General features: G+C 43.1%; 1 protein-coding gene across 1 annotated transcript in view; it reads right to left on the bottom strand.

The window, feature by feature from the left end:
- LOC146555317 (A-type voltage-gated potassium channel KCND2-like) overlaps nucleotides 1-12,046 on the bottom strand; it is a 98,724-nt gene that overhangs the window by 10,924 nt on the left and 75,754 nt on the right. The window contains exon 2 of the mRNA XM_085251418.1: nucleotides 867-1,029. Coding sequence (XP_085107544.1) covers nucleotides 867-1,029 — 163 coding nt within the window. The remainder of the gene's footprint in view (nucleotides 1-866; nucleotides 1,030-12,046) is intronic.

Below are 12,046 nucleotides of genomic sequence, written 5' to 3'. Positions count from 1 at the left end.
CCAACATGGTGTTTCTCTCTGACTCCCAGTGGGGTAAACAAAGGTCTCCAGCACAACCAGAAAACTCATTTGTTGATGCTGGGAGGAAGTAAAGCCTGGACAGCTTCCTGCTCTCTGTGTCTTCCTCTCTTTTCTCCTGTGGGTTGTGCACAAACTCAGATTTCAAAATTAGAACAAACTACTGTCACCACACTGATGTGTGAGTGACCTTCTGCAGCAGCCGGCCCTCTTACTTCAGAAGTGCCCTGCTTCCTCTCAGAGATACTCTGGATTTCTCTCTGAACACTCACAGCTGTAAACACACCCACATCCACAGTTGCTCTCTGTAAACACCTCTGCAAATATGCAACGAATACGTTCACCACACGGTGGCAGCGTCTTACCAGAAAGGTTCAGTGTGATGACCAGCATTACATTCTGGTCTGTAGATCTGAAATGACTGCAGACTTCTAAAGTTTCTGTGTTAGTTTTTAAAGCTGCAGTCTGAGCGCTTTCAACTGCTAAAATTAATCAGGTATGTATTCCAGGAACATCATGTCTGTACAGATGTTCATCTAACACTAATATAACAATAATGTTAGCGTGCCTCAGGGCAGGCTGGAGGCTTCCAGAGTCACAGCACAGTCGTGTGGTTCAGTGTGGGATTACTTGAGAGCTGCCCGCACTGATTAATGAACATAACGTCATAACTATTTCTTCACATTCTGTTAATTTCTGTTAAAGTTTTAAACTCATTAGAAACAAAAAGTTCTTCATAAAAACACTGATGTCCTGCATCTAAATCCCAGGTCACTGCTGTCCTCCCATTACACTCTGAAGACAGTTTGTGTCAGTGGATGGATGAATGGATAATATGGAGTCCTCACCTTTTGCGCTCTTCTCTTCTCGGCTCGCTGGCTCTGGTGGTAGATTCGGCTGAAGTTGGACACGATGACGGGGACCGGCAGAGCGATGACCAACACGCCACTCAAAGAGCAGATGGAACCAAAGATCTTCCCCATAATGGTCTTTGGCACCATGTCACCATATCTAAGAGAGCAGAGAGTCAGAGGTCAGCCCGGCTGTGAGGTCAGCAGCAGTTTGTGTAAACTGAGATTTGCCATTTTCAGAGGGTCTGAACAACAGCAGGTATATCTGGGTTTTTGTTCTTTCGCACAGCAACGTGGAGCATCATGGATTCTTCAGATTTCGCCCACTTAGAAAAACCTGAAGACAAATAAATTTGAATACACCAAAGATCCCACAGACACACTATGAAGCTTATTCCTGTAAAGGTGTAAAGAAGAAGAACTTCAGTGTGTTTATGATGAAGATACCAAAGTTAACCTGATTGTAAATGAAAGACTGGGACACAGTATATACACTGTGTTTTGAGTCATTTATACTGGAGGAGACAATCATGACCTATGCTGAGCATAAGCTACAGTGAAATGAGTGCACCTCTGTTGATGTATTTCAGCCTCTGATAGGTCATTTTCCCAAACATCTCTGTGATGTCATACAAAAGGAAAAGCATGCTGGGTCTCTTTTCTTTGCACGGCAGTAAAGAAGCGAACATGATGGTAGATGGTGTTAAGATCTTTGGTCTTCATGCAGTGCAACGATTATTTCACAAAATGTTTGCATTACTGTGATTCAAGTGAGAATAAAATGTTGCCTGATATGTGCTGTTACAACACAGAGCATAAAGAGCAGACAGAACAGTCTGTGACTGAAGTTGGAGCATTTCTGATGTGGACCCACTTTATAAACTAGCTTGACTCCTTTGGTTCTGACTCCAGGTGGTGTAGCAGTGAACTGCTAGCTCTGTCCCCTTACAGTAAGAAGGTCCAGGGTTGAATACAGCTGAGAGGACTGAGAGGTGGTGATAAAGAAAGAAGACCCTGATCCAAAACTGACACCTTCAAGCTTGTCTGAAATTTGAAGCTGCCCACCTGAACAAACCAAACACAAGTCTGATGATCAGAAAGACAGAGATTGAGCTGTTTGACTACAATGGTAAGAGCTAGGTTTAAGGTGAAGCTCTCAAACAGTCAGACGGAATCAGTAATCCTGTGTGATCATCGAGCTGTTGTTAAACATCTGTTTTCCTGTAAGCTGAACACCACACTCAACAGTTTCCTCTTCATTTATGATCAGTCGGTTTGGTGTGACAGATACTCAATGACTAAACTAAATGCAGCTTTTTCAAAGACTCTGCAGAAAATGGAGCTGATGCAGCGTTTTACCTTCAGTTTCATGAATGAAACTGCAGTTCAGTCAGCATCCACGTGGAGGCGCTAAAGCTCTGCATTACCACCACCACCACACGTCAACACATTCATCAAAACTTTAAAACACCCAAATAATTCTGCCCCACTTTCAAACAGTAAGACAGCAGCGGCATTCCCAGCATGCTCAGTGCTCAGACGCTAGGACAGAGGAGAGTGTATCCATCAGGCTAAAGTCATGAGCTTTATTCACCCTGAGGCTCAAAAACACTCAGAACATGTCAGTAACTGTTCGGTTTCTAATTACTGATTTTTCAAAGGAGATGTTTAGTTTCTATTATCATTGCTTTCAGTAATAAATCGGTCGCTCTGATTAAGTTTACACCAACAGAAATCTCAAAATGTAAGATATAAAACAAATATTTTCACATGTGGAAATGATATTTTTTCTAGCTCAAACTGATCTGTAGACAACAATCAAAGGAAGATGGCACGGCTTTTGTATAATCATCTACAGTAGCGATAAAAACAACATAATAAAAACTAAAAAATACTGGGACCACATCAGAGGAGGCAGAGAAATCTGGGTCTCCTTTGGTCTGACGTTAAACAGGATTACTTTATCATTTCCATATTGTTGTATATTCAGTGCTGCATTTTGAGCTACAGCGCACTAGTTGCCAAATGCAGTGTTCTGATTGGTCAGATCTGTTTATTTGCATGTGAAAAATCTGAAAAGTCCAGCTTGGTTCAGAAGAAAAAAAAAAAACATACCCCAAAGTGTGAGTGGCTGGATGTGGAATCCTAAAATATTTCAAACTAATACCTGGTCTGTAAAGACCTTCAGAAAAAACTCATTTGAAGTCTGGAGTGGAGAAAACATTAATCAGACTAACAAATACTCAGACTTCAAAATATCAGCATGAAGATATAAACCAAGCAGTTCAGATATCGACAACTGGTGTGTCAGCTGCTGACTAAATGTCAGCTGCTAAATGCAGCACTGATTAATATCACCCTCATAAACATGATCCACATCAAGCGGTTCAGGTTCCATTCTTCGGGTTCCAAGAGGAAGTCACTTCTGTAAACTTCTGTCCTCTTTGTCTTCCTGTCGAGTTTCATGTTTCGCTCAAGGTGAAGTTTGAGTCAGTGACGGATCGCATCGTCTCCTCCTGCAAACCTTCAAAGCTCGAGCCACCGCGTCTCACAGGCAGCCAATCAGAGGCCGCGACCTTGTCTCAGTGTGTTTCACCCAATTAGAAACACACTCAGAGTACAGGTGTGTGTGTGTGGCTGTGTATGGTTGTGTCAGTCATGTGACTACGTCCTTCATCAAGGAGGGTGTGTGTGTTGACTCTGCTGTGTATTCACCTCTTTATAGCAAACACACACACACAAACTTGTGTGTTTGATCAAATATGGGTGTTAGTAGGTGTTCCGCCAGTAATGACTTTGACCTCAGTGGAGTAACTGACATCAGCTGAGGATAATAAGATACAGCACCCACCTTTAGTTCACTGGTTCATTGCAGCACAAATATTTTTTCCACAAATAGGAATATTGCACTGTTTTTGAACCAAATTTTTAAAAACAATGAGAACAAGGACAAAACGTTTAAGCACTGACGGTCTCTGAGTGTTATATTAACAATTATTATTATGGTAGAAAACCACATAAACCTACTGAAATACTTTATATCAAACTTTGTTGCTGATGCGCACATGAACCTGCAGGATGTCTGAAGGTTTTGACTGTTGAGCGTCTTTAATGTGATGTCACTGCCTCAGCTTTGAGGTAAATGGTAAATGGTAAATGTCACTTAGCTTTGAGGTACTGTGTGGATGACCATGTTTCCTCTGATGGCCGGACTCCCCACGTGATCGATATGCTTTCAGATGCACACTGAGGTCACAAATATGAACAGTGCAAATGCTCAGAGTCTGGGTGGTTGGAGATCCTTACGGCTAAGCTGAAAGGAAAGTGAGAGTTGAGCAGGATTTGTAGGCTGAACACCAACATTCATCCTGTCATTCGTCATTAATATTTTAATTTGGAGGAAACACCCTCAGCTCAACTTTAGTAGAGAGGTAAATTCAAGAAAATCAGGCAATAAAATATCTGCTCCATCAACCTCCTTCTGCATCAACAGCAAAGTCTTTGAGAGCGTTCCCAAACTCACTCTCTTCTTCGGCGGTTTTACTTTGCTGATCTCTCAGTAACCCAGAGCTCTGAGAGGATCTCGTCTGCTCCTTCAGAGTAAAAGCACCATAATCTCTTCAGACAGTGTGAGAGCCGAGCGCTGAGAGCTGAGGGTTTGATAATGATCCTGATGAAACGGCTTTAGTGATGAATAAAGATGATGGCTTTAATGATGGAGCATGCTCAGTGAGGAGAGTCAGTTTGATGCACTTACACTTTAATGATTCAACACAAACTGTTTCCCGCCTGTCTCTGAATGATTACGATCATCAGGCTCATCACGATGAAGGTCATGATAAAATGATGGAATATCATTTGATGATCTACAGGACGATTATATTTTTTTTCTCATCTTATTCTTGACTTTATCATTTTGTGACAGTCTCGAGCTGTGAGGGGAGAGAGCAGGAGGTGCAGGGAGGGTTAGGATGTCCAAGTCCTTCACAGAGAAAGCAGAAATCAGTCCATGAGCCACTGACAGCTCCTGAAGGAGTCAAGGAGGCCTGTTTGTTTAGGTTAAGTTAGAATCGGTTCATTCAGTAACAATAAAAATCTTCTGACTAAAGTCGCACAGAGCACCCGACATGATAAATTTGAGTAGATCAGAGCAGGTTCCCTCAGACTCATATCCCAATTTTATTTCAATGTAAACGAAAGACTTCGAGTTGATATTAGTTTCTGCAGACATGAAGCATTCAGGTTCACTTCTCTGACTGGCAGCTTGCCCACTGCAACACTCGAGGCTCATGGGAGTTTAGTGTGAAATGTCATTCAGAGCATGTGTGCTGCTGAGAGAAGGTGAACTTCATCACATACCATCACACTGCATCACATCATCATCCTTCACGTGTCTGTGAGTGTGTGTGTGTGTGTGTGTGTGTGTGATAACAAAAAGCAGATATTGATGCTGCGGTCAGCACTTTGTCAGACCCACTGAAATCTTCAGATTTGAGCTCCTCAGAGTTTACCATTAATCCCTCCATCCAGTGGAAGCGCTATCAGCCACGCTTCCACAACCAATCAATCAGTTAATCAACATCTTGGAGGGGGAATCTGCAGCAGGTTGTAAAATAATGAAACCAATAGCAGAAAGTGTTGATCACACAGCACGGCGAGCCAGGAAACCAGACACAACTCCCTTAGGAGGAATCTGCCCGCAGACCGGCTGACCCAGATTCTGCTGCAGAAACAGCGGACAGAAAAATATGGCTGCACTTCAACGGTGGCAAGGAGGAGTTCTCACAGCTGGAGCCCAGAGCCACTAGCAGAGCCTGAATCTACAGCTGGAGCAGTTTCTAAGTAATGAAGTCCAGTTTTTAAGAAGATGAAACACTGAAAGTTTCAGAACAACAACGATCCATCACCACACTGAGGCCCGAGAGGAGCTGCAGATTCAGGTCACGGCGCCGGTGCGGCCCAGTCTGGACCTGAGCTGCTGCACACATGAGAGGAAACGTGTTCCTGCTAGTGTGTTATCACACTGAGAGGTGTTGTACACTGTGAGCTACAGATTCTGCTTTAACAGAGAGATCTTTTCTAATCTGTGGTTCGCTTTGACTTCTTCACACTTGTTGGGCTCGTACGTATCTTAAATGGACCCCTGCACCTTCACAGGAGAGCTTAGAGTTCCTCCTGACTCCATGAGACTCTACAGCAGTAAGGCAGTCTTTCGACCTGCATGTAGACCCTAAAGTTAAAATGTGGCACTGAGCGGTTGCACTGGGAGAAGGTGATGTTGGAAAACGTAGTTTAGTGTGCAGGAAGTAAATGTGTGTGCGTCCTGCAGAGAGCTTTAACACGCTGGCTGCTGGCAGCATGTTTAACGTTTCATAAAGTGAATTCACGTTGCTCTCGCCTCGCTACGTCTAAATTATTTATGCTGCTATCTGGACAAACGGCGCCTCGCTGCTGCTCTCCCATTAACAGGACAAACAGGCCACACACACACTCCTGCTCATGTCAGAGTAAAATGTTTCTGGCTTAATGAGAGGCCTGCTTCATTATGGATCAGCGTTCTCTGTGCGCCTGTGTGCGTTATTAATGCGGTGACATGATGGAGGCTTTGAACAGGTTTTATTAACAGCAGCACATTCTTCTTCACCGTAATGCTAACCACACAGACCAGGACCCGATCGACCCAAGGCAGGACCGCTGGACTGTGACCAGCCCAAACCTGGACCTCTGGGCTTCAATACAGTCACACATGTTCCCATGATCCCTGAGTCTGAGCTGACAGGCTAACAGTTATGAACCTCCAGAGAATTCTCATACTGTCAGCTCAGCCTTAAGCAGCTCTGCAGTGATGTTCAGCTCACTGTTCGGCTGTCCACCTGCAGCATTAGCACTCCGATTCAGCAGGATTACCAGCAGCTTCATGTTTAGCGCACAGAGTCTGACTCTAATGTGATTTGATTTACAGCAGGTCTGTCAGAAGAACATCAGCTGAGATGCTCTCTGCAAGCATGAGTATCACAACACAATGGAAAGAACAACCTCACAGCATCTAACCAGGAAGTCTCTCTCTAAGCAGTAGGATCATTGTGAAGTCTACAATCAGGAGACGCCTTCACGTTGGTTACTTACATAACTGTATGTGTTGGGTCTGCACCTTGCAGGCCCTGCTGGTTCAAAGACTTACCACTCATGAAGAAAGCAAGACAAACAGCTCAACCGGTTTTAACGTGCTAGCAAGGGGACAGCGTTTGGCAGTACCTCTGCCCTCGGTCTCAGATGACTCCAAAAAACCAGCCTCCCCTGCAGCCTTTTATTCTGTGACACGCAGTTTCACAAACACCCATTGTGAAACCCCTTTGAACTAAGACACTCAGTGTTTGTGTATGCATGTGCGAGCATGTGTGAGTGTGTGTGGATGTTTTTGTGTGACTTCCTGCTGATCACAAAGGGTCATCTCCCCTAACCCTGTATATGGCTCAACCACTTTTTAACAGTCTCACCATACACAAGCACAGGTGAGGCCATAAAGGGCAGGAAGTAAAACATCTAAATAAGAAAACAGAACCTTCACATAGAATGTGCCTGCAGTTAAACATTATCTATAGCTAATTGCCTCCCCCAGCTAGATGTAGGGAAGGAACAGAAAAATCTCTAAACATTCAGGTTAAGACAAGGTTTACAAATTTAAGTACAAAAATGACAACATTTAACAATTAACTCTAACAGTATTTTTCCCCCTTATCACTTTCATCTGTTTAATTGTTCTCCCCTCCATCTGCACCAGCAGCTCACATCACCTTGTGATGAAACATGCTAATGTGACCTCAGTCTGAAAATATTTTCCTCCTCTGAGGCTCTTTTATGCATTTTGACTAATGCTAGCACAAAAACAACTGAAAACCTCCTCAGTTGGTTGTGCAGCTGCTTTCTGTGGAGTGAGGAGTGAAAGATGATGAAGGCGGAGGAAAAACAGGCTCCAAACAAAGAGAGAGCGAAGAAGAGAGAAGCTAAAGGTCGCAGCAGACACTTTTATTCATCTCTCTATTTTTAAACTCGTCACTGTGACAGATCGAAGCTGTCAGGGTCAACATCCATCTTCTTCAACACACACACACACCTACACACACGTGTGTGGTTAGTTCGAAGTGAGGACCTTACAGTAAATAAATGCTCATCATTCAGCTCTGATGATGGCACACACCTCCATCACTCATATCTGCAACTGGAAACCCATCCAGCCTCAGCGTCATCATTCTTCTTCTTCTGCTGCTGTTTTAATTTGCACACAGCAGTTTGTCCTTCACGTTTACCTGACCTCGGCTTTCCATCTCCTTCATTTACTTTATTATCAGAACGATCCGGTGGTTTCAGATGGATTTTTATTTCAGCCGCTCACATTTCATCCACACACAAACACCAATTAGGTGGCAGCTGTGGAGTCTGAAGAGCAGAGGAAGAAGCGAGGAGGATGAGCAAATGCAGAGAGGAAGAAGGCAGAGAGGATGCAAATGTATTCCCCAGCTGTCACTGTTTTGCATTAATAAGCCCTGAAAATAGATCCACAGGCAGAGTCCATCAGTCTCTGTCACATTGTTGAAACGCTGCTTTTGACCAGCAGCAGCTCCTCTTGAGGCTCACGCTCGCCTGCAGTGACTCAGCCTGAGTTCCCTTTACATCTGAATACTGACACAGATTCTCCTGTAAACAGCTCAGACTGCTGACCTGAATCAGAACAGCGTCAATAAGGACCTGCTCCGCCACACCATCCAGGACAGGGACACTCTGTTGGATGAAGGTACAGGGAGTCCATCACAGTTAAACTGTTAATTAAAATGAAATGTTTAAATGTTTAAGATGAAGTTTTGCTGATGTACTCCACACCTTTATTTTCTCTATTATGCATGTTCATATTTAAATTAATTGCCGCCCCTTTACTACTTTTTTTACTCAATGCCAAGTTTAGTCACACGTGTTCAAACCTGAATCTTGTGAAAAAAAGATGGAAGAGAAGATTAGAGTCGGCCCTTTATCGTATTAAGTTACAGTTCAGTTACAGCGGAGAGATAATACCCACAATTAAATATTTGAAGTTATTCATCCATTCATCTGCTGATTATTCATGCTTTTGACCATCCCAGTATTTGAACTTAGACTTTATGATATATATATAAGAGAGATCACCTGCACTGGTCTCTTTAGAGATCCGGTGTGCGTGGTGCTGGTGTTACGCAGAAAATCACTTCCCAAGGTGTAGTACAGTGGAACCCCGACTTACGAATACCCCATTTAACGAAAAATTCAAGTTACGAAGGCACTTAACGGCAATATTTCTGCCCGTGTTACGGCAAAATGCCTGTGTAACGAAATCCGCTGGCTCTGATTGGCTGAGCCCACAATGACCACAATTCCCACAACGCCTTCCGAATCATGTGACAACCCCTTGGCTTTCGTACTTGCGCTTCGCTGTTCCACTTGAACGACATATTGTTGTTGCAGTTAGCAATTAGCCTATAGCCTATCGTTCACTCAGAAGGCGCGATGGGTGCTTCGACTTACGAAAATTTTCGACTTACGAAAGACCCTCGAGAACAAATTAATTTTGTAAGTCGGGGTTCCACTGTAGTTCCAGTGCTTCTGGAACTACTACTGCTGTACCTGGTTCTTGGTTGTATTTTAGGTCAGAAGGTTAGCTCAGAGCTTAAAACCTTAAAGCATCTCTAGAGGAGCACAAAAATCAGACATTTAAAACGTGTTTCTTTCTGCACTATAACTTCACTATGGCTCCAGATGCTACCATTGGGACGGCTGTGAGATTGGTTGATGGTTTGCTGTTGGCTTTTGTTGCTCTGTGAAGCAAACTGCCCAGACTGGATGTTAAAAAGACCACGAGATCCTTCAAAAGGATGCAGGGGACCAGCTGAACGATCTTATTACTGTTTGAATCAAACGTCCTGTCCACCTATCATGTTTGTTTGGGTCTGATGTTTGGTATTCACCGTTTTGTCATCCGGTCTGTCTCCAGGATTGTTTCTGTTAGTCCTCTCTCTGTGGTCTTCTCTGATAATGTGGAATAATTGGTGTGTGTAAAGCAGCTGCGGACCTCGATCTAATGACGACTCAAAGAGCAGCCATTAGCAGCTCTCTGACTTTAAGCAGCACGCTCATTTAACCACACGAAGGAGAAACTTCAATTAACTGTAGCCTTCAGACACAAAGCACAGAGGAGAGTAGAAATTACATGAATGATCAGATAATTAAAGAAAAAAACATGGACGACAATGAATTAAATCCTGATGTTTACCTGAAGAGCCATAATTGTCAGTAATGATCCGCTGATTAGATATGGAACACGCTGGGCGAGAACATTACTTTTTTTAAGCTTTCAGACCTTAATAAGTGAACTGATCAACAACAGGAAATAATCTGCACCTCCTTTTAAAATGAAATCATTATCTCCTCCAGGATCCTCACGTGATTACAGTCTCATTACAATTATCTTTATTCAGTTGCCTAAAATTGTGTACGGGAGTTTTTCTCCAACAAACAAAAGTATTTTTTTCTGTATTAATATTTTACATTTTTTGTCATTTTTTTAATCCTTCATTTTAGTTTTGTATTTTATCTTCGTGTTCCTGCAGGTTTTAAGTTTCCCGCTTCCTGACAGTCCAGGAAAGCATACAACAAGATAGAGAAAGTGACTGCTGAAGAGACATCGACATAATCATGCCAATAAAAACATTGGTCCAACAGTTGTTTCAGCCTTCCAGAACCTCATTAAAGAGATTCCTCCTCGTCCATTGCTACATTATGAATCCCTCATCCTACAGAGAGATAAGCTCTGCTTCATTACAGACTCTCGCCTCACTCAGACACAGTAAGGCTCTCGACCTCCGTCAGGTTGAGTGATTATGCATCTTGAACATCTACATTGGAACAAGCAGCAGCAAGATTTGGAACATTTATAAAGAAGAAGACAGCATTATTTATCACGGAGACACAACAGCAGACTGAATTTGTTTCCTCTGTGGGCAGAGGCCACAGGCAGCAGGACCTCACTCAGAGGCAACTGGGGCGTAAAACCCCCAACCAATCACTAACCGAAAGCTCGAACTGTAGTTTTAAGGTAGAAGCTGTTAGTTCATTTAAATTTCTGTAAAATGTGAACCTTTCATTGGTGCTCAGGTCTGCAGGAAAAAATTTAATGAGCCTCTGAAACCTTTTTCCCAGCGAAATGATTAGAAGGTCTGAATGTTTTGGGGTGTTTCCATTGCTCTCTATAAAAAGAAGAAGATGAAACAAAGACCACAAACACACAAACCATGCTGACTCCAGCTTCCTCTGACTGGAAGGTCTAAACCAGAGGTCTCGAACTCCAGGCCTCGAGAGCTGGTGTCCTGCAGGTTTTAGATGTGTCCTTGTTCCAACAAAGCTGATTAAAATAGCTAAATTATCTCCTCAACATGTCTTGAAGTTCTCCAGAGGCCTGGTAATGAACTGATCATTTGATTCAGGTGTGTTGACCCAGGGTGAGATCTAAAACCTGCAGGACACTGGACCTCGAGGCCTGGAGTTCGAGACCCCTGGTCTAAACAGATCCGCAGAGAACATGGAGCAACATGATAAAGAACAAACTGTACTTTCAGAGTTAACCCTGCAGGAGGCACTATGTGAAAAAAACAACATTAGTGCTCCCTGTGTGAGTCTTCATCACATGTGTTTTTTTGTCTTCATCCGTGAGTTATCTCTGCTCATGTTTTGCTTTTGATATTTTTCCAGCCAATCAGATGTAAGTATTCCTCTGCTGAGGTGAGTGGAGTTGAAGATCAGTGCAGTTTGTCTTATTGGTGGGGAGATGAGAAAATGAAGATGCTGGATGTGGATTAGTTTCTTTAAAGTGGCAAAATCCAGCACCCTGGTGGAAGATCAGCTCTGAGAACACTTCTGGTTTTTAGCTGTAGGCTTAACGTCCTGACAGAGGAGAGAGCAGAAACTGGCAGACAGGTTCAGTTCAGCTCAGATTGATCTCCTCCTTAAATAAAATGTGCTGTATTTTCAGGGAAAACTTAAAAATGATAAGCCATCAGCGTGCGAGAACAGATATTGATGTGAAAATAAAAACTATCAATCACCGCAGAGGAGCTGTGAATCTGAAGAAAGATGCATCAACGTGCCGATGTGCA

Source organism: Mchenga conophoros, linkage group LG17 (assembly GCF_057382185.1).
Source record: "Mchenga conophoros isolate Kocher_MC1m ecotype Shallow Benthic linkage group LG17, M_conophoros_male_GT1.1, whole genome shotgun sequence".
NCBI classification, from domain to species: Eukaryota; Metazoa; Chordata; class Actinopteri; order Cichliformes; family Cichlidae; genus Mchenga; species Mchenga conophoros.
Note: the sequence above shows the minus strand (reverse complement) of the source record. Positions and strands in the feature narration are given on the sequence as shown.